The sequence below is a fragment of the Centruroides sculpturatus genome, unplaced genomic scaffold (assembly GCF_000671375.1).
Source record: "Centruroides sculpturatus isolate CEXI.00-Female unplaced genomic scaffold, Cexi_2.0 scaffold1102, whole genome shotgun sequence".
Classification (NCBI taxonomy): Eukaryota; Metazoa; Arthropoda; class Arachnida; order Scorpiones; family Buthidae; genus Centruroides; species Centruroides sculpturatus.
This window is the reverse complement of record NW_019385212.1, coordinates 6,424-33,463: the sequence shown is the minus strand read 5'-3', so window position 1 is coordinate 33,463 and position 27,040 is coordinate 6,424. Positions and strand designations below refer to the sequence as shown.

At 27.7% G+C, this 27,040-nt stretch overlaps 1 protein-coding gene and 3 long non-coding RNA genes across 6 annotated transcripts in view; 1 reads left to right on the top strand and 3 right to left on the bottom strand.

Moving 5' to 3' along the window:
- The window catches only part of LOC111636215, a 31,503-nt gene extending 7,639 nt beyond the window's left edge, over positions 1-23,864 (top strand). Inside the window, exons 2-4 of the long non-coding RNA XR_002758502.1 lie at positions 17,534-17,612; positions 17,835-17,939; positions 23,484-23,864. This is a non-coding gene — a long non-coding RNA (uncharacterized LOC111636215). The remainder of the gene's footprint in view (positions 1-17,533; positions 17,613-17,834; positions 17,940-23,483) is intronic.
- On the bottom strand, positions 56-26,825 carry LOC111636213 (sodium- and chloride-dependent glycine transporter 1-like). Of its 3 annotated transcripts, none has more exons than XM_023381422.1 (15): positions 26,670-26,825; positions 14,895-15,093; positions 14,410-14,541; positions 14,131-14,274; positions 13,330-13,486; positions 13,082-13,214; positions 6,740-6,874; positions 6,545-6,648; positions 6,290-6,414; positions 6,061-6,173; positions 5,814-5,945; positions 5,634-5,733; positions 5,448-5,554; positions 4,043-4,210; positions 56-1,958 (listed from the first exon to the last, which is right to left on the bottom strand). In XM_023381422.1, exons 1-15 carry the CDS (start codon positions 26,676-26,678, stop codon positions 1,707-1,709), a joined length of 2,010 nt encoding a protein of 669 aa, XP_023237190.1. In that variant the 5' UTR covers positions 26,679-26,825; the 3' UTR covers positions 56-1,706. The 3 variants fall into 3 exon arrangements, with proteins under 3 accessions (XP_023237190.1, XP_023237191.1, XP_023237189.1); XM_023381423.1 differs by lacking the exon at positions 26,670-26,825 and adding an exon at positions 20,637-21,070 and having other exon boundaries at positions 14,857-15,093; XM_023381421.1 differs by lacking the exon at positions 26,670-26,825 and adding an exon at positions 20,637-21,070.
- On the bottom strand, positions 17,218-20,628 carry LOC111636216. Its single transcript, XR_002758503.1, has 2 exons — positions 18,125-20,628; positions 17,218-17,573 (listed from the first exon to the last, which is right to left on the bottom strand). It is a non-coding gene; the product is annotated as an uncharacterized LOC111636216 (long non-coding RNA).
- On the bottom strand, positions 24,711-25,447 carry LOC111636217. The gene is made up of 2 exons (XR_002758504.1): positions 25,387-25,447; positions 24,711-25,200 (listed from the first exon to the last, which is right to left on the bottom strand). It is a non-coding gene; the product is annotated as an uncharacterized LOC111636217 (long non-coding RNA).
- Positions 26,826-27,040: the final 215 nt, after the last annotated feature.

Here is a 27,040-nt window from a genome sequence, read left to right as displayed (position 1 = left end):
TAATTGTAGAAGTAATTTACTTTAGAATAGACTAGTAGGGGGCTAAATGTTTTACTTTTTTTTTTTCTAGAAATTAATAGATGCTATTACAAACTCAATAATTATTCAATCAATGATACATTAAAAAATAAGATTAAATGCCGCTAACTTTCTAATTAAGAAGTATGTGAATTGGAGATGATAATTAGTCAAGAAAACAGTTATGTACATTATCATTTTTTACATTATTTTTAATTAAAAAATAAACATTAAATATAATGGCTTATTTATAAGTTAATCACGTTTCAAATCGGAAAATAATAGCCTTATAATAAGTCTGTCTTGACTATTTGATTAGTAATATGATTTCAGGTCAGCTTCTGATGCAATCAGAAAGATTTAGATTTGTAGCAAGGAATCTTGTAATTCATATTAAATGAAACATTAGATCAAATGAATGAAATGAACATGAAAACAGTTTTAAAAATGGCCTTCCAATTTAAAAAGGTTCTCTACCTGTTATATGTTTTCAGCATTCAGGATTTTAAACTAATAATGTACCAGTGCAGCCAAATCAATAAACTTTTTTAAGTGATTTGATTTGATAAACAAAATGTTTTATAAAACATATAGTTAAACAGATAATAATTTCACATAGTGTCACAATATATTTTTTAAAACTAAGGTGACTAACTTGTGTTACAGAAAGTCTCTCTCTTCTTACTACTATTCGTTATTTAGAAAGTTAGCAACATAAATATTTAAGAAAACAGTTTTTATGGTAAATTGATTACCATTAAACTAAAAACAAAAATTTTATTTTTGTTTTAAATATAAGAAATAATAACACAGTGATTCTTTAAATACGGAAAAAAAGGAACCAAAATCTTGCTTTTGTTGAATGTACAGTAACAGAGATGTCATTTTAACTTAAATGCTTTTATAATTCTCTGGATGACAAGAATTAAAAAGGAATTAAATTATGCCATGATATGTAATTAAAAAAATAAAAACACCATTAACCATACCCACCAAAGACAAACACGAAATAATGGATGAAATATACATTCATATGTGATTTCTGAACAAAAATGACAACTAGCCCGTACATGAAGTATAAGTTGTGAAGCTTTAAGTGCAATCATAGTACCACAGTATTTTGGAAACGGCTAATGATTCTGCACAGTTCTTTATACCCTTTTCTTATCAGATAATTAACATTATTGAATTTTGTCATCAAATACTTTCCTAATTATTCTGTTTCTTTATATTTTAATCATTTCCATTAATGTTTTGAAATTATTTTATCAAATTAAAATTTAAGAAATGTTGATTTCTATTAATCTATTGTTTTTATATAATAGTCTTTATGTTAACATTTAATTATAAAATTAAAAAAAAAAAAAAAAATGTTTTCTCTATTTTATATTGCTGTGAATGAAACTTTAAATTTCATTCTGAAACTATTCTACAGTATGATATTTATACAAAGTACTACCTTTCTAGTGCTTTTTTAGCTGCAATAAGCAGCAATATATTTTTACAATAGTTATCTCAATGCCTTGCATAATCAGGCGCTGCTGACATTGTCAGCATTATTTGTATGTAGAACGTTCCATTTCAACTGCAGAAATGTGATGTTGTTATACCTTCCTTTGGCATGGATCAGTAAGTGCAGAACCACTTGTCCATCCACAGAGTACATGCTTAGCAAACTCACTTTGCTATCACACTCCAGTCTCTGTCACACTATTAGGTATATTTAGTCTTAAACCTTCAAAGTCAGAATTACTGTCTAGACTATTTCTTGGTTTATCTGAATTTGTATCATCTGAAAAATCTTGATCACCATCTGGATCATAGTTGGGTAAAGCAAGTGGTACTTGAGAATCGGTATGCTTGGGACTATGAGTTTCCATACGGTGCATTTGCAGTTTTGGGCCCCATTCAGCAGTTGGTTTAGATAAAATGATGATGCGCTGAAAAAGTTTTGAAATTTTAAAATATATTTCATACAGAGTAAGAATTAAACAGACTAAGTAGTTTAATGCTTATTTTTTCATAAAATATTATAAATTATAATGATAAATCTTTAAAATGTTTATTATATTCTATTTGCTATATAAATTTATGTAAAAATATTTATTAAAAGTAGAGTGTTGTAATAATAATAATTGGTCAGCATACATTAAGCGTCGGTGTATAAACCAAGTATTAACACTGCAAGCAACAAACATTTTATTTGTACAAGACACTTGTGTTATACACAGATTTTAGTGATACAAGGAATATTGTTTAATATGGTACTCATTCTTAAGATGTAAAACCTGAAGATAGTGAACTGTGTGTTCTAATGGCCAACCATAACTGATCCTTTCTAATACTTCTCATATGCAGTGAGATACTGTCTTTCAAAGATACTAGATTTGAAATATGTTTTCAATAAACCAACTTTTTAAGTATATATAGGAACATCTAATGATTGCCTAAATGATTGGGCTACAATTGTATTAATTTTAAATAATTAATACAAAGTAATTTGCCACTAGAGGTAAATGTTAGGCACCATTACTAGTGGCAAATTACTTTGTATTAATTATTTAAAATTAGTGCATTGTAGCCTGATCATTTAGGTGATTGTTGAATGTTCCTATATATACTCATTGGGCTTTGAGATGTATGTTATACAACTTTTTAAGTTTATTCACAACTGAAAATCATACAGATTAAGAACCAAAGTACCAAAAGTGCCATGTTAGTGAGTTTTGATAGTAATTTCTTTTACAAAAATGTCTTCTGCATATCTTGAAATGTCAATACCAGATTTGATTGCATTTGAACTGCTAAATATCTGTCTAGACAGTATTGAATAGTGATATTGTAATTATAATCATCTAGTATATGAGGAAATATTTTAAATAATAATAATGGTAATTAAAAGCAGAATTTATTTTCTTCTACATATGTGTTTACATAGATTAAAACTTTTATATTAAAATATACAGACTATTTGAATCATACAAAATATATAAATTTTTATGGAGTATAATTGAAATTAGCAAAATCAAATATATCAAATATTCTTCTTAGTAAATTGACTCTGATTCATTGAAAGCAGATAACAGAAAGATAATAATAATAAATTTTTTTATTAAAATATTTAATATGAATACAATACTCACAATATTTACATGAAACCTTTTGAAATAAATGTTTTTAAAATATTTTTCCTATAAATGATTTTAAGAAATATTTTGCTTAATTATAAATATTTAAGTTTGTTTATATATACATAAATATTTTCAGGTAAACAAGGAAAATTAGAAAATAAGGAAAATACTATGAATTTAATTAATTCATAACAATTTTCCTTCTTTTACATTTAAATATTTTTTATTAATTATATAAATGATGTTTAATTTCAATATTTCTTATTAATACTCTGCGATCAAATATTAAATTTGCATTTGAAATATGTAGACTACACAAGATTTGTGTGTTTATTCCTATATATTATTTTATAATTTCAGATGATGATATTGATATCATTTGCAATTTACACTACCAACATTATTATTGATTTAGCGTGAAAAATTCAAACATTTTTAGAAATCAAAATATTTTTATAGTAAACACAGAACCTTACAATTCACCTTCAACTATATCAAATTTTATGTTTAATAAAAAAAAATGGTTTTGACTCCTAAAATGTTTGAATATATGATGTAATGTGAAGATACAAGCATTACAAGTAAATATTATTGCAGTTTATTTACATTTTATGCTTCCTTAAAAGAAGATTATTTTTATGCATAGAATACTTTAGATTATGGTTGCAAAATATTCATATTAATATGGAAATAGATAAATGTACATAAGTAAATATGAAGAAACAAACAACTAATTTACTTTGGCAAACCAAACAAATGTTTCATCATCAAAATATTTAGGAGTAAATACCAACTAATCTAAAGATTAAGCTATCATTTTTTTGACCTGATGATTCTGAAATTCAAGTTTTTAATAATAGTAATAAACTAAATAATTAGTATATAAATTTTACCTGTAGAAGAGGTCCTTTAGCCTTTAATACTTTGACAATTGCAACAATTGGAATTGCACTCACAGATATGAGAGAAATGCACCAACCTACGCCGGTAGCCCAGTCAGGATAAATATAGTTGCCATATTCAGTTGGTTTCATATCGACCCAAGTAAATATTAAAATAAACTAAAAAATAATAATAAATTGATCATTAAAACATGAACTTTTCATATCTTATTAAGAAAAGTATCTTAACAAAATTTGTTTTAAAACAGTTTTTTTCTCTTTAAGATTATTTTTTAGTACTGGTAAAACATTATATAAATCAAACTTTCTTATTTTAAATAATTATAATATGTTGTACTGACATATTAGAAGAGATGTAATATAGAAAATATTAGTTATAGTTAAATCACAAATGAATTAGTGATTATTTTTGGAAAAGGAGGATTGTTTGTTTTGTTAAAGCTAAGGTAAACATTTAGAGCAAGAAAATTTGCTTATCCATTTCTTATTGAAAAAGTTAAAATTATTTTAATGTATATTGACATGTTCAATGCTAGTGAACATGATTTTGTCATGTGACTTTTATATGTGACAGAATTATGCAAACATTTTGAATATATATTCATAGAAAATCAAAGTATAAAATACCAGTTATTATAAATAAATTTTCTGTTAAAACAAGATGCTCATTATCAATAAAAATTAGCTAGAAATATTTTATTATTATGAGTGTGTTATATATATATATACATATATACAGTATATATATATTTTTTCAATTGTGTTCACTGTTTCATTTTTATCCTTTTTCTAAGTTAAGTTTATCAAACTTCAAAAGGCATAAAAATTTCAATTTTTTTACTATTAGAAAGTATGGATAATAAAAAGAAAATATATTTAAACAAATAACTACTTTTACTCATATTGCAAATGAATATTTGACATAAATAATTCTTGAAATATAGTTAAATGTTGACATGTATCAGTGTCATTATACTAAACATTGGTCTGTACTTTAACCAAATGCAAAACTTAGAGAATGATGCTGTTATTAAACAAACTGAGATTTAATTTCCCTTTTAATTCTAAATACAAAACTATATTTTATTTAAGAAATAATTTTTTTAATCTAAAAAGTACTTTAATAATTTTTTAAAATCTATATAATCTCATGTTTTTTTACTTTAAAAGAATTACAAAGATTTCAATTAATGTTAGTTAATCTACGTAATTTTGAGGTAGCTTATAAAGAAACTCAAAACCTTTGACTTTAATAAAACACTTGCTGGGCTATAAAAATAGATTTTAGTAAAAACAAATTTCATACTCAGTTTTACAATTTAATAATTCAGTTACATAATGGAAATTTAATTTTTTTTTATTAAATTAAATCATTTAAAACTTTATTTCAACTTACCAAAATCAAAAAGGGAACAAGATACTTCCATATGATTTTCCAGTATTGATAATGGAAGGGATAATGTCCTAACATTACTTTAATATCATCAAGAAATTTTTCAATACCTAAACATGCATAAAATAATTATTGTAGTATATATATTGCCAAACAAGAAAAGTCACATTTAAATTAATATTTGTATACCATATATCCATGCTATGACTGATACTTCAATTAGGCCAATAAGAAGAGCAGAAAAACTAGCACAGTAATTATCCATCAATTGCAATATGTACATTCCTCCCTAAAATCAAAATATTAAGAATGTTAGAAATAACCTAAATTTATAAAAAAATATTTAAATTAATTATTTAACTAACATACCTCTGTACATATAACTAGACCAAGAAAGAACATTACTGAACAGCAACCAGCCAAGACGAATGACTTGCGAGAACGTAAACGTTCGGGCCAAGTATCCACAATTGTGGTAACAACAGTTTCAATAAGAGTAAACTATTGATTAAAAATTAATTAGAAGACTTTTATAATATAGAAAAAAATTTATTAGAATTACATAATGTTCTCAAAACTATAATATAATGATTGTTATTTTTTTTAATCATTCTACCTGAGTTCCCAGTCCAAGTGTAAGGAGCATAAAGAAAAACAAAAACGCCCACAATGGTGAGACTGGTAATCTAGCTACAGCTTCTGGATAGGCAACAAAAGCTAAACCAGCACCTGAAAAAATTAACATATGGTTTAAACTGTGAGGTAACAATAATGTAAAAGTATGTACAAATATAAACAACTTCAGCATATGATATTTTATCATTTAGGAATTTCAGACAAATTACCTTGAGCAGCAACTTCAGATACAGGAACTCCTAATTCATGAGCCATGAAACCAACAATGCTGAAAATTACAAAGCCAGCAAAGAAGCTGGTTCCACTATTACCAAATGTGATAAAAAGAGCATCTCTGTTAATAATAAAATTATAATATCAATTTATTTGAAAAGTATTTAGCCTTTCTGCATAAATGCCAATCATAAAAAAATTTTTTCTTATACTAGAAATGGCAATAAAATTACAGTAAATAATGTACTGACCTATAACAGTTGTTATGAAAACGATTATAACTTGCCAAAGTTATTAAACCACCCCAACAAGGAGAAAGTGAGAAAAATATCTGCATAGCAGCATCACCCCATACCTTTTATAAAGTAATATAAACATTATTAATACTCTATTTATATACCAAACTGCTACAAATTATAAAAATATGTAAAATTATTTTAACGTACTCTTGCTTCTTTTAGCCTTTTCCACTGAGGTGTTAAATAAAACATGATACCATCATAAGATCCTTCTAATGTAGCTCCTCGTATCAACAGTATCATCAATACAACATATGGAAACAAAGCGGTAAAGTACACAACCTGTTAAAATAACAAAATAGAATATTGTAGAATGATGTAATCAAAACATATTATTATATTATACCAGTGGTTCCCAAACTTTTTTGATTCTAAGTGCCCTTGCTAAATGCAGATTTTCCCAAGGTGCCCTATGTCAAATTCTAACATTATAAAAATTTTATAACATTTCGTGGCAAAGTCGCGGCACATACTTTGGGAACTGCTGTACTATACTATGCTACACTACAGCCTGAAAGTATAATAGATCTACGTATTAATATCAAACAAGTTTCTTTTTTTTTTTAAACTATACACAGTTACAATAGAGAAACTAGATTAAACTGAATCTAATCTAGATTTCATTGTTAAATATAGATTATAGTTCTGAAAATTTGATTTGAGCAGTTGTTCCTTATAACTATCTGCATAATTAAGTTATAAGGAACAACTGATATTGAATTAGAAAGTCCGAAAATGTTTCTTGAGAAACATATTTTGATTCCTGTAGTTGTCTGTTTTGAATAAACAAATTCAGATAGAATGTATGAAAGAGAATTTTTCTTCAGAAAAATTCATTGAGAAGTATTTTTACAATAAAAAAAAATTATTCCTTAATAAAAAATGAATATTTTATTATGAAATGATTATCATGTATTGTACAACATGAAGCCAATTATTTCAGATTTCAGCCAATGTAAATTGTTGTACTGTATGCTTATATAATAATATATATAAGTATACAGGTTTCTTATTAGTGTAATATTTCCTCATAAAATGATCCTATGAAATTTTTTTATGTAAAGAATAATTTAAATCAAATTTTTAGAATATATACAATTTTTAAATATTAAAGTATAGTAAAAAAATTTTAATATATGCAGTTATTTATTTGTAAACAATTATAAATATTTTCTAAATTTCAAAATTTATTTAAAGCATTTAAAGGATTAAAACTTTTTAATCCTTTAGATTCAAAAATTTTATTTGTAAATTTAATTAAAACTTTCCTTGTTCTCAATAAAGGCTCTCCTTACAATTAAAACGATAATTATTTATGTTTTGTATTTTGAATGAATAATCTCAGTTATCAATGTTTAGTTTTGGTTGACCTCTTTATAGTCCTTCAATAAATTCTTGTTTCTTCATGGCTGATAAAATCAAGCCCTTCAACGGAAGGAAAATAGAAATTAGGACTATAGATATGTCAGTCAATGAACTAACTCAATAACTGCTTCAAAATATACAATATTTTTTGTTGACTATAGAAAATTCTTATACCTTATCTACATAAAATTAAATTGCCTATTTTCTTCTTAAAAAAAGACATTTGCTTTGTAGATGTAGAAAAAATATGATTGAAAGTTTTTTAAAAAAGTATCTTCCAATGTTCAAGAATTATTAGGTTATAAATATATCCTAATGACTCCTGAATAATGAAAGATGCTTTTTAGATTACTTGTTAAATGCCGTATTCAAGAAAATCTTAAAAGACTTTTATGACTAAAAGAAATAAATGAAACATTTCTATACACGTTTATTATGAAAGATAATTTAGTATCAAATATTCAAAAGATTTACCTAAATTAGTATTAGTATACACATATGCTACCTCTAATTGTGTGTTAATCCTTACTAAATTTTATATCTAATTTACAGGAAGTTGTTTTTTTGGATAGCCTCTGTCTTTTTTGAAAGTCACTTGAATTATTTAAAACTTTTAAACTTTAAATCATCCTTTCCAGTAATTAAATTATAGTTTTAAGAATGCACAAATAATAAATTACTGGTAAAATATTATTTATCCTAACAAATCTATTTCCATGGCTAATATATTCACAACTATTTTTTGTCGAATATTATAAAAGTAAAAAGTTTGGAATATTTAAGAACTGGAATGATGATATATTTTCTCAGAATTCTCTTTTAGGAAAGAATATTTTCTTAAATTATAATATTCATTCACAATAAAATTATCAAATGAATTTATTCAAATGATGATAAAATAAATTAAAATGCTCATAAAACTAGACATATTAATCTACTAGTTAACATTTCATTTAAGTTGAATCCTGTAATTTTATCAATCTACAATACTTCTGTACATATAACTAGACCAAGAAAGAACATTACTGAACAGCAACCAGCCAAGACGAATGACTTGCGAGAACGTAAACGTTCGGGCCAAGTATCCACAATTGTGGTAACAACAGTTTCAATAAGAGTAAACTATTGATTAAAAATTAATTAGAAAACTTTTATAATATAGAAAAAAATTTATTAGAATTACATAATGTTCACAAAACTATAATATAATGATTGTTATTTTTTTTAATCATTCTACCTGAGTTCCCAGTCCAAGTGTAAGGAGCATAAAGAAAAACAAAAACGCCCACAATGGTGAGACTGGTAATCTAGCTACAGCTTCTGGATAGGCAACAAAAGCTAAACCAGCACCTGAAAAAATTAACATATGGTTTAAACTGTGAGGTAACAATAATGTAAAAGTATGTACAAATATAAACAACTTCAGCATATNTCTATTTACGAATATATAATATTAAAAAAGTTTTTAGTTTTAATTGTGAACTAGAATATAAACAAAGAATCGGCAGAGAAAGTTTGTGTAAGTTAAATGAATGAAGAATTTATTAACTTATTAAATTTGAACAATTTAAATTATTTGCTACTTAAATATTTAAAAAGTACATTTAAAATTAAAAGAAAATAGATAAAACTAACAAAAGCTTATAATCAATTAATGTAACATCATAAATTCTTGAAATCAATATTTGAATTTGTTTAATAATAAAAATTTCTTTAATGAATATATATTTTACTTAAAACAAAAAGAATTCTAGATTTTAAGTAATTTTATTAAATCACTAATTAAGTTTTTCTGTGTGCATTAATTATAACCTTTCAGTAAACAAAATATGAATTAGCAAGCTTTCATAAATTGTAAGTATTATACACATTATTTTATTAACACACTTAAATATATCATCTAAATTTCAAAGTCAGGCTTGCTTATTTATTCTTAAAAAGTTATGAATATCTGAACAAGTTTTAAATATATAAATCTAATATATTTTGAAAACTGTACATCTGACTTCAACTGAATTCCCAAAGTAAAATTTAGTTTCAACAATCCAAAATTTAGTTTCAACAATCCACAATCCAAGTGTGAAAAGTTATCGATTTATGCATTAAAGTCGAATATATCTTTTTAAAATTTTAAATTACATCTTTTCAAAAAAATATAATAATATATAATTTAGTTTTCCATAATGTATAATATACAGTATAATGAATGTTTACACATAACTTGCAGTTGAACTTAGTTTTTATAAGATGTGAATCTTTATGAACATCATTAAATAATACCATAATCTGAATATAAATGCCAAAAAAATACCATAATGCTGAAGAAATAAAAATTATTCATAGGTCTACAATATCGCCAGACTGAAATTTAAGAGGCATTTAGTTTGGAGAAAGAATTTGCTTCCTGTCTGTTGAGGAAATAAATGGATAATATGATAAATGGCTTGTCAGATACAACAAGTTTTGTTTTCAGAACATTTCCTCCTCCTCCTTAATTATTAATAAAAATTTTACTTGTAATATAAAAATTTTATATAACAACAATGTAAACATATTTATTTAATACATATAAACAGCTCTTTAAAGCAATTTTTTAAATATAAGAATGCAATTTTTACTTAAAAAATAGAAAAAAAAGATGTTATATGTATCTTATTTTAATTTGTTATTGTTTTCATTCACTTAAATAAGGATTATAAAAGTAAAAATAAACATTTAAACAGGTAGAGAATAATGATGAAACTACTATAAATGTTAGATAGATTGAAAAATAAATATTATTGTTTAGTTTTGTTAATTATAATTTTATAAATGAACTTTTTAGTTTTATAATTTGGTAATATATTAGTAATTATTTTTATCACTACTCATTTTAAAAAATAAAAAATCATTGATTAAAAATATTCATTATTTATGGGTTTAACTTTGAACTAATTTAAACCCGTTGATATTAAAATAAAAAAAAAAAAAAAGGATAAAAATATATAAGCTATTTTAAGCATCATATACAAATTTACTAAAATAAATTTCAAATTAGGCACTTGTAAATGAAAAATCAGATGAATATTTTAATTGGCGACTGTCCAAAATTACAAGAATTTTCATCTCTGGAGTTTGTTTATTTTTTGATCAGGATACCAGTCTATTCTTTAAAAATATCTTCTTACTATTCACACTTCAGATAATTGTAAATCATCAGTGTTAATGGCCCAAAATAACAAGACCTCGTGACTTGCCAATTAAAACAAGTGTTAGTTTTCTGCATTTAGATACAGAAGCTAAACAAATGGTCAAGTTTGCCTAAGAAAATCTACCACCAGTTCATTTTATCACAGTTAAATAGAGCACAAAACACATTACAGAAAGTATTGTCTGCATCTGAATTAATAAAATTCTGAATGAACTTCATTAAAATACATAAGATATATCAAATTTATGCACAACTTAATATTGATATCATTATATTAACTAAATTTTTATAAATTTATTATTTTAGTAAAACATTAAAAGATGATGATAAATAAATATTGTATTGATTATTGCCTTATAACTTTAGAATACTTGAGAATTTCTTCAGATAAAATTATACTATTTGTGTAAAATTACCTATTAAAACTATTCTATTGTTTCTTATAATTTAAAAGAAATTATCTTATATTGTGGATTTAATATTTTTTTAATCTAATTTTAATGTATAATTGAAAAAAACTCAAATGTTTGCTGCATTATTTTCAGTATTACTATAAGTGTTATCAAGAAAAATAAATACAAGTCAACCCCCCTATAACACTGTTGATTATCCCGTTTTATATGAATTCCATGTTGTATGAGTCACTTAGATTTTACAAATACGTGTGCCGGGCTGTGAATGGCTCACGTATTTGTAAAATCTAAGTGACTCGTACAACATGGAATTCATATAAAACGGAATAATCAACAGTTATAGGGGGGGTCAACTGTAAATAAATATGAAATAATGCATCAAACATCACAATGCAAATTATAAAGAATATTTTTAAAAATTTATTTTCTCGTAAATTAAAAAGATTTGAAAAATTAATCTTTTTAAATAGTCCAAAAATAAGAAATTTATATGAAACTTTTTTTTTTTAAATTAGTTTTCCTTAACAATTATTGTTCTTATAATGAGAACATTGTACTATGTGGATGATTGACACTTTTAAAATATCCTTTGTTTAGCTGATAATTTTTTTTTAATATTTCACTAGAAAGAATTTAATGTTTTCTTTAAGCAATAATAATTTTGCAAAATATTTAACACAAATTCAATTAAATAAAAGCAAAATAATATAAACTATTTAATCATAATATTAAGATATATTTTATTATTGCTATTTATATTTAATAATACTAACAATAATTAAAATTTAGAATTGTTTTAGTTAAAACATTAATGTTTATAGTTTTAGAAATTTATACAGCTTTGGAATTTTGTAAAGTTAAAAAAACAGCATAAAAAAGAAAAAGATTTTTCCTTTTTTACTTTTAAATTTTAAATTAGTTTATAAAAATTATTTGTGATAAGATATATTTAGTGAAAGTAATTATTTTTCTTCTTTTTTTATTATTTTTTTTTAAAGTATACAATAATGTATTTTTGTAATATAATTTATCATTATTTATTATTAATGAAATAACTAAAACTTTGTTTAAACTATGGAATTCGACTTGTAATGTTTTTTCTTTCAAAAATAATTATTCTCAGAATTAATACAAATGTAAGGTAATAACTGAAAACAAAAATATTGCCAGAAGGCTTCAAAATAAATACTTTAAACGGCTGACATATAATATATCAGTGTATGTATTTTCTCCGAACTTAACTAAGAATTTCTAGAAAAATTTACAGTTTAAATTGATTGTTTTAATAAAAAGAAAAAGTTTGAAAAGGACTAAAGCTGTTAAAAAGATAATGTCAAAGGTGAAGATCAAGTCAATGATATTTGAATAATTATGCGAGTGCTCTGCTGCTTTAGTTATTCTAATGTGGTAATTACCGAAAAATTTGAATATTGATTTCCTAAATTTTTTTTTTTCCTTTTCAAATGAAAAATAATCAATTGTATATCAGCTTTAAACAAAAAAAGAAAAAAATCTACTTACTTTGCCCATACTTTTAACGCCACGAAGAAGGCAGAAGAAGACAATAACCCAACATCCCAGAAGACACATAGCCAATTGCCATCGTAAGCCACCAAGATCGTGTAGTCCATCGGTAAGGTCGAGCACGAAATTACTGAAAAAGTTTAAATCATTCATAAATTTAGTTATTTTGACATTTTTATATGAAAATATATCAAATAAATAAATGAAAATAATAGATATGTATTTAAAAATTTTTAAATACTTACTGGAAATACTCATCGCTAGCCATTTTTGTGTTATCTGTTGAATTCGAAATTGCTGCCCAGGTTTCGTTACTGACTTGACTCCTTAGTATGCACGAACCATTAGCAACAACAATACCATCGTGAGCAGTGCAGTTTTTAGTATCGAATTTTCTACAAGCTGGAAATAAACATCATTTTATTTTAATTTAAAATTTTACATTAAATATTAATGAAATTTTTATATTTAACATTGGTATGTAATGAAATTCGTTCTTTATATTATAGTTTTTACTTCCTAAATACAAAGATACAAAAGCCAAATTGAAGAATATTTATAGTGATTTACAATTGATATTGTTATTAATAAGAAAATTATCTTAAATAAAGTAGTAATAAATGATTGCATGCTTTTTGTCCTTTATTTTATATATTGAGTATAATTTGTCTACTGGCACTTTCTTTTTAACTAGTTATATCGAAGGGAATAAACCCACACAAATTTGTACTAAAAAACCTTTATTGTAACTTTAACCTGTCAAGTCCTAGTTAAAAAGAAAGTCCAAGCAGACAAGTTATACTCAAAATGTGTCTGTATAAAGTTCATTAGTATTCAGTTACGATAATTACGTTTATTTACAAATCAATGGGTTTAATAAATAGTTAAGTATATCAAAACTAGTTTTATAATTGATAAATTTTGTTTGCTGAATTATTAAAAAAAAAATTAATATTTTGTAATAGAAAAAAACTAGTTTAACTATGTTGAAATATTGTTAAGTCACATTTTTTTAAATTATATTTTCCATTACAAAGATCACCAACCATTGGTATTCCACCAATTATCACATGAACTCCAAGGAACATGACTTGTAAATGAAGAGCAAAGATAAAAAAGAGCCCAAGCTAAAATCATGTTGTAATATACACCAACTAATGTTGACATCAGAAACATAGCATAACCTAATCCTACAAATAAATGGAAAATTACAAAATATTTAATTTACATTCATTTAAAATTTAAATTACTTCTAAAAGAATAATACCTAATTTCCGATTGAAATTGATTTTGGTTCCGTAAGAATGTCATTTTTTTTTTTTTACCTTGAAAAAGTGGTGATATTTTCCATATCGTCACTGGGCCCTCGCTAGCAAACTGTCCGAATGATAGCTCGAGAAAGAAAAGGGGCAAACCGACAAAGATCAGCATAATGGTGTATGGTATGAGAAATGCACCTGTAATGGGAAATATAAAATTGATCGATTAGATACATTTCCTTTGAACAATATTCTAGGCTAGAAAAATTAGTTAATTATATCATACCTTTATCTGTAAAAGTGTCAAATTTAATTTATAAATTTAAATAAACTGCTAAACGCAGTATTTTTATTTATGATAAATTTAGGTTATTTATCTAAATTAATTACAACTAAATCTATTAATAAGAAAAATAGACCACAGCTGACTAACATTAAGTTTATAAAAGCTCATTATTAAATTAAAGGACAGATTCTACGTGTCCATTCATTTAATGTAACCAAGTCCTGCACCTGAGAAATGAGCTGTGGCCCAATGAAAAACCCCTCACCCCCTCCGTTCCTGTAGCAGAGGTAGGGGAACCGCCAAATGTTGCCCAATCCAACAGCATAGCTCAGACACGACAGCAGAAATTCCACTCCGCTCGACCAGTTTCCTCTTTCTTTATTTTCGTCTACATCTGCCGATTTGGTGATAATCAGTTCTGGTACGTCCAGTTGAGGAGGTGGCATAGCTACAGATCTGTTTTCCTTTAAAGAGAAGCAAGATAAACAAATGTAAATGTTTTGATTTCTTAATTTTGCTTTATATTAAAATATAACATACATTTATTTACTTTTTAAAGAATTCTGAGTAGTCAATTAAATATATTATCTGAATTTCCCAAAATTAAATGTAAAACTTTAAAAGACTTAATTACTTACATGAAAACAAATAAAGATAATTAAGAAAAATCAATGATAAACACAAAAATTTTTTGAATATTTTATTTCTGTTAGTTTTAATTACAGAGCAAATGAAATAAAAAAAAAGTAAAATCTTAGTAAATAAATACAGGATTCATTTTTCCTTCAAAATAATACAATTATTAAATCAACAATATATTAAGTTCATAAATTCCATCAGAAGTAAAACAATAGTACCCGCTTCCATTTTGTAACTGTCAGCAATGTATCATTTAAAATAATAAAAGTATCAATTTAAATAACATATAAACAGTAATGAAAATTTTCGAAAAGTTAAATCAAACACTTGAATGTTATATTAAATTTGAATTTTATTTACATTCATAAAATTCTAACTCTGAAATTTGCATTTATTGTATTTTATCTGATCCAAAAAGTTCTGAAATAATTATAATTATAATTAATAGTTTTTGTATCACTATTAAATAATGGATAAATATTATGCAAGCTGACATATCTTTTTAATTCACAGATATATTAATAAATGTATTTATAAAATATTATTTATTAATTACAGAATATAAACAGTAGATTTATTTTATTTTTTAAAGTAACAATGTAAAACAGTTTTACAAGATAAAATCCTTTCACACAATCTTTATTTAATTAAATTTTAAATACATTTCTTAGTTAAAAAGAAAGGAAAAAAAAAAATCCAAAGAAAATAATTAATTGAGTTGAAATTGTTTAATATTACAATTCTTGAAAGTATTCCAGAAGAAAAGAATATTCGAGCAACGGGAAAATTTAGTTGATTAAATAAACTAAAATAACAATAATAATTTTAATACAGCTGTAATGTAATGTAATCTTTGCATTTGTTTTATTTGGTTTTAATGGCCGAAAACATGAATGAATATTCTTGTTTCTCGAAATTTTTAGGTTAAAATGATATCAATAGACGGATGCCAGTTTTTCTATCTAAATTGTTATCTAAAAATGTATAGTTTGGAAATCAGTGTATAAAAAAACGTAACTTGTTCACCTTGAAAATGGATCAGAATTTATTAATTAAAAATCATGAATTGCCAGTATCATTCTATAGAATTAATATCAATGATAAACAGTTAAGTGATATGAAAATTTAAAGTTATATTTATATATCTGTATAAAAATATTTGTTGTTATAATTATATTTCATTCTTTAAATATGTAACGGGTGATTCAAAACTATAAATATTTTGTAGATATATAAACAGTATTTTACATTAGTTTCTACAACAAAATAAAATATATATATATATTAAAGTATTTCAAAAGGTAAAAAATAAGATTGAATTTTATATTATTAATGCAATAAAAGATATGTTTATTGCAATAATAAAATATTGAATCTACTTTAAAAATATAAATACAGTTATAATAAATGCAAATAGAATTCTATTTTTGAAAAAATAATAAAGACAACTTCAATCAATATCAAAGAAATAGGTAGAAAAATTGACGTAATAAGTCAAAGAACTGGTGGAATGAAGAATGAATTCATACAAATTTAAAAATTTCTTAAACATAAAAAGAGAGCGAGAGATAAAAAAAAAAAAATAAACTTTATTACTTGTTAAATTCTAAAGAGAGGAAAGAAAGAGAGGGGAAAAAAGAATTGAAAAATATGAAATATTTTACATTGTCATTTGCCAAAGTTTGTAAACTTGTTTTAAAATAAATAGTTCAAAAGTATTTGGCAAAATTTCAAATGAATTTACTGTTTTGTTTACATAAGGACATTAGATCCGTGACAGTTTAATATTTAAAATTATCAATATTGAAGTAATTAAAATACTTTTTTAAATAATTGCAATCAGTAATACTTACAAATATATTATAAATAAATTACTTATTGTTTTTATTGTAATTTTCCCATTTTTGAAAGTTTTGAAAAATAAATATCACCTTCAGATAATTTATTCCTTTTTTTTTTAACGTTAAATTGTTGGTAAATATGCTAATATTTAATTGTAACGTTAAGCGAAGTAGGTCATATCTAGCTTATATCATAACCACAAATACTTTCTTGAAATATTTGCGGTATATAATCCAATGAGTTAAAGCCGATTACGGCATTGAAATCGCATAAAATATTGAGACGTTTTAAGTTATTTGTAATATAATATTCGCTAATCGAATATATTTAAATTTGTTTAATAATTTATGTTATGTCTTTTGATTTTTTTTTCTTTTTTTTTATCCAGTTTTAGTTCAATGTCACATTCTTTTCTTGTTTCAGCTATCAAAATTCCAATGCTACCAGACATCTTTTTTGCTATCTGCAATAAAAGGAAGAGGGAAAAATAAACAAAAAAAAGGTTAATAAATTAGAAATTTTAATTTCTTCTGCCTTAAAATATTATACAATAAATAATAATATTTTAAAAATTAAATTTATTTTTCAGTATGCATTAATAGCTTATGTCACATTACTTTAAAATAATAAATCTTTTTCATATTGCAATTGAAATATCTATTTCAATATCCTCTTATATTAAATTTCTGCATTGCTCTATTAATTTATTTTTATTTATTTTTAGGTCTTTTCAAGGGAGGAAGAAAAAAAAAAATTTAATTTTGTATTATGTCAATGCAGGAATGTGTGAATAAATGAATTACAATGAAGATAATGAAAATCTCTATTGGTAAGTAATATTTAAACGTTTTATACTGTAAAAATTTGCTTCTAACAACATTTTAACAGGAAAATACATTATAAACTTTAAATGTTATGTAATTATATACAAAACTTAATTTTTAAATTTTTTTCTATTAGTAGAAACTAAAAAATAAATAAATAAATAAAATACAGAATAATTTAAATACTCACCACAAAGGAAGGGAAAAAAATCTCTTTCCATCTTTCACCATTTGGCAACAAGTGTAAACTCCGCTTATCTGGACGCATTTCGTTTCATTGATCGTAAAAATCACATGTTGAATGAAAAATTCCCGCCAGCATTTTTACAATCGCGACTGTGACGTCACAGACGAAAACGACTTGGTGTATCGGCATCAGAGGGCGCTCGTGTTCCTGTACATATGTTTTTGGAAGAAATCCATTTCGATCACGGGATCTCTCAGTTGGCAATGCAATTAGGTCAGATCCGATGCCAAAACTTTGTTCCAACACAAGAACAAGTCGAGAGGTGAACGAGAAATCAACTTTACCGGACAAACCAGAATTCTTTTTGTTTTTGCTTCATAATTAGCTATTTTCTGTATAATCCACGATTACGATCCGTTCCGGTTTTACCTTATCTATGATATAAAAACCCTTAGATTTCCTTTAATTTTTTTTTTCTAATTCAAGAGTTTTTTTTTTATTTCGCTGGAAAAAAAATTAACAAGACCGTATAGAATTCTATAAATATCTCAGCAAAGAGTTATTCTTGTTCCTGTTCACTAAAAAACAAAAACAAAGTCACATAGCTCCTCCCATATTCTGTAGAGTGACTCCATGCGAGCAAGATTTTCTAGGTCAATTCGAGAAAAGTTGTAACCTTGTCTCGATAATCAATTTTTATTAGCTCAGCCAGTCAAATCCTCGTTCCAAATTTTGACAAAACCAGAGCAGACCGCAATTCGTAATTGTAAAATTTGCAAGAATTTCAATTGCATAATCTATGCGTAATTTGTATGTCAATGTAAAATATAGCAACCAGATAATATGGATAAGCTTTACCGAAAAGGAAATTTAATGTGTTTTGGCGCCTTGTTCCATTCCGATATCGTGTACACGTTGACAGAGGAAAAGAAAACCTACCCCAAATCCTCTCTCTTTCTCTCTCTCTTATCGTGTTTTTTCCTACTGTCTCAAGGAGTGGCTGTCGGTTCTTAGAAAAAAAAAGGGCCCAGGGATCGAATAAATAAGTCGTTTCTGAGAATAAAGATTCTGTATTCTTTAGTATTCTCCCCGCCTTTTTCTCCACCCCCCCTCTCTCTCTTTCTTCCCCCCTGTTCTATGTCATAATATCTGAACAGCAAAACATTTTATTTTAACGTTTAAAGATTTACAAACATGGCTGTTTCCAAAATAGCTCAACGGCTCGTCAGCAGTTCTGTACACTGTTTGGCGCCAGGTAAATTGAAGAACATGGTCTGTAACGTTTACATATCCAATTAGAAGTTAGGAATCTTTTGTTAGAGATCTTGCTTACCATATCCGAGCCAACCTTGAAGGAAAAACAATCGATGACAAGATTTTTTGTTGTCTTTCCAAAATGACAAATAAATAGAACGAGGGAGGAGCAGGAGGATAATTTCAATAGAAATAAATAAATAAATAAATAACACATAACATTCGACACGAAAACCAGAGAAAGATTACTTATTCTAATCGAGCCTAATGCGCTCACCTTGTCCTAAATTATATTAGACAGGAGACGGGTTTACCATCATTTTACATAATAAGTGCGGACAAGGACGGTCATTCCTTAAACTGAGCGAGACCTTGAGCCCGTGTCTGTCTGTCTTCCATTAATGAAATTTATGAATGGAGAACGATAGATATGATATTACATAAGAAAAGAATTTCTAGAATTGCTTCATTAAAGACGCTGGTTAAATTGCCGAAACTCGAATGATTATTTAAAAAATTCCTTAAAAGTCACGTATGCCGTATCCTAAAATACGATAAACCAGATTATGGATAAAAGCCTGTGAGCATAGACATGAAACGAATGGAATGACGTCAGAGTAGGTCAAGGTATTGACTTCATTCAACCCAATTTCCCGCCATAAGCGCTAACATTATCTGGAAAATCTTGTCCCTCGGCACCCGGGGAGTACTTTAGATTTTGATTTCATGACGACGTTGTGATGTCACACCACCACACGCTAGATAGATAGAGTGTTTTTGAACTCGCATGTATACAAATTCCCGTGTGATGTAACCGAACTCTATTACTCTGTTTTTCCATGTAAAAATCCATCATCGCTCGACGCCGGATACCGAATTTTTCTTGCGAAGAATGGCACCGTTTTTGATGGGGAAGAGGTTGAAAATTCTTTAAAGTGACGAAGGAAAATAAATAGAATTTTCGCCAAATATTCTCGAAAACTCCTATAAACTCGTATAAAAGTGCTGACGAGCTTCAAAAATGCGTCCTTGAGATCCGTCTGAGTTCTCAAACTGTACGGGCACCGGAATATATTTAAACCGAAATAACCGTTAAGTAAAAAAAAGGAAGGAAGGAAAACAAAAAAAAACATATACTATGAAAATTCTCGAAACAGTTAAGATAACTAATTAAATAGAATTCAGGGGAAGCTTTAAAAAATAAATACAGTATATATTTTAAAAAAATCCCAGAAAATTCGAATGTTAACTAAAAACTTACCCTCATAAATCGAAATATTTTCACTTGTTTAACATCCATGGCTTTTATTACATTAATGAGCTTCATGTATATAAAGCACCCAACTCCTTCCTCCCGTTTGTTCTATTTTAATGCCTTATTTGTTATTTATAACAGGGATATCTCCTGTTAGCCAATGGTATTGGGTTTGAAAGTGACGTCACAGAGAAACGTCTCAATGATTATCAAATCGAAACTTTTGTAAGGAAGTGAGCGCCAATCTAGTTTCCAAAATACTCACCCAATTGTTTGGCAACGAGCCAGAAGCGGGAGTGGTCGAACTATCGAATCGCTCGCTCTGCCTTACCATCGTTCGTTTATTGTACAATTCTGGCGCGAAATTCTGTAATTCTTAGCCAAATATTTTGTGTAAAGTTCGCGTGAAAACGGCCATATTTGAATCGCGAAAATACTCCAGATTTTTGAAGAGGTGGTGTGATGCAAACGCTTAATAAGCGACGACGGAAGAAGAAAAATCGGCTCGTATATCGGAAAGGAGGGTGAGGGGGGTTACTAAATAATTCCCTCGATAAATTAAAACATATTAAGACATTTCCTAATATAAAAAAAAATATGTCGAAATATTTCTTATGTAATACCCTTTAGCCACAAGTTTTAAAAATTTACATACAAAACCCGATAATTAAAAATGCAATTGTGCCATTAACGCTCCTTGTAGTCATTCAATATATTTAATTATGCCAGGATTTTATTCACGGATTAGTCGAGAGAGAGAGAGAGAGAGGGGGGAGGATTAATTTCCCTCCGTCTTCTTCCCTCACGCGTGACGTCATCGTAAAGGGGCATACAGTTGTTAACAATGGTGTAGGCGTCTCGTGGGACCACCCAGGATTCGAAGTGTCTCGTGAACCCTGGAAAATTAGCTAGGGTTTTCTACTCTCGTCCAAACTCTTAGTGTTTCCTTAGGGGAAGAAACGTAATTTAATTATAATTTTATAAAAAAAAAAACTAACAACAGAAATGAAAAATAAACCAGACGCCATATCAGCATTGGCCATCTTTCTGTTGAGACTACATATTTTTGACCTTGTTTGTCTAATCGTCACCTATGACCCAAGTTAGTCAAACTATTACAAAATCTATAAACCAATCAAAAAATCTTAATATGTAAACACAGATTTATTTATTATTTCTTTATTATAGATATATATTTTTTTTTTCTCCATCCTTAACGCGTGATTGCAGAATCTCATTTCAAAGAAAATAATCAGGACAAGTCTGTTATATTACTTAATGGCATTAAAATATTTCATCATTTTTTAATCTCTTTAAGTAATAATTACAATTTAGAAAAGCATTCGAGTAATAGGAGGAAGAAAAAAGAAAAAAAGAAAAAGAATTAATAATAATAAAAATGAAATTACAGCAGGCAATTAATTTAAAAGTAATTAATAACTCGTTCTCTTTCCAAACATATTCGATACAGTTACGATCTTGATTACACACCGGCTTTATTAATGTACTGTACACCTTTAACTGTACATTTTATATGCTTAGTGGTAGAAGGTATCGTTGATATATGTGTAATCGTTATGTTTAAAACATGCTCTGGGATGTTTCACCTCTGGGTATTAAAGTGTGAAACTTTAAATTATGTAAGACAAATTCGAGTTTTATAAATCGATTTTCTACATCTTGTAACACTACTATAATCGGAATAAATATTTATATACTTCCAGTATAGTAAATAAATTTACTGTTTTATATACATAGATGATATTTAGTATTATGTTAATAAGTACATAAAGTGATACATAAAACATACACACATATATATAATATAGGTATACTATATCCATTCTATATTTTATTTATGTATTATATTTATACACACAAATAATTCATATAATAAATGAAATAATAAAAAATCTTTAATAATTATATATATATATATATATAATGATGTTTTGAAGACCGATTTTTATAATAAATTCGCTAACAATTGCGCTCGTTGGTGTAATTATTATTAATGAGTCACTTAAAGGGCATCATTACATCGAATGTTATTACTTTTTTTTTTTAAAATATACAAAGAAAAAGACGTCATCAACTGCACTCCTGATCCACACGTGACGAATTTCGCAACGGAATATTTAGACATAGCCGAAATGTAAACTAAAGTCGTCACGTGTGAAATATCGAGACGTTTACATTGCGTTAATATTCTAATTGGAATTTTACAAACAGAAGGAAAAAAAGTATATATATATAGGCCTATATATACAGTCGATCCCCCCTATAACACTGTTGATAATTCTGTTTTATATGAATTCCATGTTGTACGAGTCACTTAGATTTTACAAATACGTGTGCCAGGCTGCGAGAGGCTCACGTATTTGTAAAATCTAAGTGACTCGTACAACATGGAATTCATATAAAACGGAATTATCAACAGTGTTATAGGGGGGATCGACTGTATATATAAATAAATTATATAATCTTGTTATTTTCGTTCTACTCTCTCCCCTGCTTCTTTTAAACTGGTGTTAATAACAACAATAGAGTGCAAATTTTTTTTTTTACAAAATCGGTTTAAAATCACAGGCCATGCCGAATTATAACTTATTTTCATTATATTCTTTATACACAAAGCCGAGTATACATTTATTATCATTTATTTTTATGAATAAATCAAATCATAAATAAGGAATACGGAACATCTGTACTTCTCAGATTCACAGCTGTACTTCTATTTTCGTACCCCCCTGTGTATTATTTACATAATTTAGGCGAAAAATTAAAAGATCTCGATTGATTCTGTTTAGATTTCTCAGTATTTAATGTTTTATTATTATTATTTTATTGAAGCTAGAAATTAAGAAAATGGCGAAACATTCCCATTACTTAAACGGTTTGAAGTAAAGAAAATGGACTCGAATTTTGTCGTGAAGAATTCTCACGAGGTAAATGACTTTATTTATTATTTATTTATTTATTTATTATTATTAAGAAATCGTTACGAATACGTTACAACAATTCGGGGGAGGAGGAGAAGGATACAAATGAACCGAAATCGATATTCTAAAGATGGAAAGTGATAAATTTCAATGATACCCACTCGACTCGCGCCATTCTGAACTCCATCTAATGTCGATTCGACGAAGTGAGAGCCCGGTTGAACTAAGTGTAAGAAAGAAGGGAGAGGGGAGAAGGGGGACGAAAAGTAGGATGACGCATGCGTGGCGAATTTTATCAATCGGTCGGGGGTCAGAGTTCGCCGGTAAAGGTTCACTTCCGTCATCAATATCGATTTTATTTCGCAGTGGCGAGGTGTTCTTCCATAAAGGAGCATGCGCCCCGACTCGTTCTGTTAATTATAGCCTAACCTCGCTAAGTTTAGATCATTTAGTAGCGAGTCTGTAAGCCGTTCGAGGTATGTAAAAGGTTCCTAAAAAAAGAATTGAGCCGTCTTTTACACACTTTTCATCCACTTTTTGGCATTACTTTTTGGCTAATGGAGTAAAATCTCGAAAAGTCCATTTTAGTTTTACGACCTGTCAAGACGTGTGTGGGATCTCCCCCCTTTTTTTTCGGTTAAGTATTCTATAAAATTTCTCCTTGACCTTGTTAGTCTCTAGCTTAAAAAGTCCCGAGTTATCGTTGTTATATTATTTATTTATTTACTTAGCTTACCGGCTTTCAAAAATTGTACAATAGACGATTATAATACATGTGTAATTAGTGCCCTTGAAAACGGAATGAGCATACGTAGAACTCGGATTTTTCTGCAGTTGTTAAATGATGAAACATACGACACACTCGACTACCTTTGCACGAATAACGTGACCGTTAAAATAGGTAACAGTGCGACTGTTTTACCGCACTACATCAAATGATTGCTATGAAGTAGCATTTATAGTATAACAAAGCTCCCGTAGTGTTTACAAACACGAGAATTGCTTACATTTTACGTACTCCGCTTACGTTTACTCAATGAAATACGCTACGGGATACGATCGAGTCGGTTAAAACACTCGTCCTCCAATCGAATTACTTAACTTTGCCTTCTGTCTAACACCCCCTTTAATCTTTCGATTTTACGTTTACTAAAATTTACAAATGGCACGCACAATTAACTGTATTGTTCGCGTACGCACTTCTCCCGTTTGGCTACTGTTTTATTGGTTCGTTATTATTATTATATTGAAGGGGGGCAGAAGTTATTATTAAGTCATGTGACTCGATTCGGAAACCACTTTTCCGATCGACCTAATTTCTCACACCCTTTCTCCCCCCCTCACAAGAAAATCATTGGATATTTGAATTTTAATACCCCGGTTAACAATAAGCTGCAAGGTGTTATTTTTTATTTTTAAACAATACCTATTCATATACTGTATTTTTCTATAAATATGTTTATCGAAATTAAATGACGACAGACAATAACAATTAAGTGTTGCGTCAATCACCATTTAGCGCGTCGTGTGATTCATATAACAAACAGCTTCATACTAGAAAAGTTTCCATTTATTTTTCTCAACAACCCATACAATTTTATTAGTAATTATTAGAATTTTTTTTTCTTCTTCCCTCACGCGTGACGTCATCGTAAAGGGGCATACAGTTGTTAACAATGGTGTAGGCGTCTCGTGGGACCACCCATCCGATGCCAAAACTTTGTTCCAACACAAGAACAAGTCGAGAGGTGAACGAGAAATCAACTTTACCGGACAAACCAGAATTCTTTTTGTTTTTGCTTCATAATTNTCACCTTGTATTTATATATATATATATATATATATTTATTTATTTTTAAATTTTATACACTGTTATGATTTAGGAATGTTTTGTTAAATCCAGGCCACTGAATCCGGTCCTCGCTATTGGGCGACCCCAATATTAAACAGGGAGTCAATGTCCCTGTTAAATGTCTTGTTTAAATAAATGACAGGAGTAAAGATGAAAGTTTACATTTTAACACTCAATTAAAACCCGGTTTTACGACTGGATGAAAGTAAACAAAGTTTAAAGATAATAACAACAACAACAATAATAATAATAATAACAACAACAGTAAACATGGCGGAAACGTTCACCCTTTACGCTGCTCTTTTTTTTTTTTTTTTAGATTATGCAAATGTGCTCGGTGACGTAAATTTGATTACGTACGCGTAAAAGGGGGAGGAAATGGTATCGAGAGGGAGAAAAAACAGTAGGCGTGAGAGGCGCCATCCCCTGTCTACACTTCGTTCCTCCCGTAGTTATGTCGGTCTGTCCATTTAGTAAATACTACACCTCGTGTTGCCATATGTTTGTTTATTTTGGGTCGTGTGGAATGTGGTCATGGAACCTGATTTGGTACGTCAACCTGTTCGGTAAAAAGTAAAAGAAAAAAATCGAAAAATATCTTCTGAAACCATTTCATATATAGCTCCAGGCTTTGTTGTGTTTTAGTATGTATCCACAGAAAGAAAGAAAAAGAAAAAAAAATAATAATAAATAAATAAATTAAACAATTACTGAATGAGGAACGTGTATACCCATAACGAAACTAGGGAGGGGGGAAGACTGGCGTTGTGTGATGAAAATAATAGATGGGGGGAAAGACGACGAGATAATGGAGAAAAGAGTTAAGGAGCATTTTAAATAATCTAATTAGTTAAGATGTGGATAAGATGCTTAACCTATTTTATACAAACGGGGTGGAGGTAGACATTAAACATGTTTCTGTCCCCCAAAAATTCTACAGTCACTTAACGAACGGTAAAATTCCCGCCTCTAACAGGGTGCGGTCTCCTCCCGCCTATTGTCCAAATTTAAGAATAAAAAAAAAAATCTATACATACATGTTTAAGACAATTCAATACCCTTCACCATCACGATAAGATGTGTATATATATGTGTGTGTATTTTTTCTATATGTTTTTCGATCGAGTATATTAATTGTGTTACCGTGTTTCGATTTAACGCCGGTACAGACGCCCACGAGACTTAAAATTCGGTTGTGTTATAAGAGGTAGGAAACGGATAGAAGGAAAAGACGAAAGAACTTACCTTTTTCATATTGAAATTGTAATAATGACAGGTGCTCTTGTTTGTAAACAAGGGTCGTACTAATGCTTGCCCGCCAGCATTCGTCACTGATATCAACGTGGCGCGAAAGCAGACTGCCTACATCTCGGCTAAACACAATGGAGCCGGTTATGACGTCACGGCTTACGGCGTGTGTCGGTGTATACACGTACATCATCCACCCGACCAATAAAATGACGCGATATTAGTGGGTTCTACCCGCTAACCAATAGCCTGCCCCAATACTAGATGATCCTCCAGTCGAGACAGGTAGGGAGGTCAGCACGAGCTTGGCAAGTCGCCAAAAAATGTTGCATTCTGTGATAGGATGCACTAAAGACCCGTCTCCCCAT

Excerpts from the sequence above, each read along its gene's own strand:
- LOC111636213 (XM_023381421.1), bottom strand. The coding sequence starts at position 20,702 with ATGAAGCTCATTAATGTAATAAAAGCCATGGATGTTAAACAAGTGAAA. Across the intron at positions 13,487-14,130 it reads TAATTGGTGGAATACCAATG|CTTGTAGAAAATTCGATACT; the intron begins GTTGGTGATCTT and ends GTTTATTTCCAG. Across the intron at positions 4,211-5,447 it reads TTGTTCCCTTTTTGATTTTG|TTTATTTTAATATTTACTTG; the intron begins GTAAGTTGAAAT and ends ATTATTTTTTAG.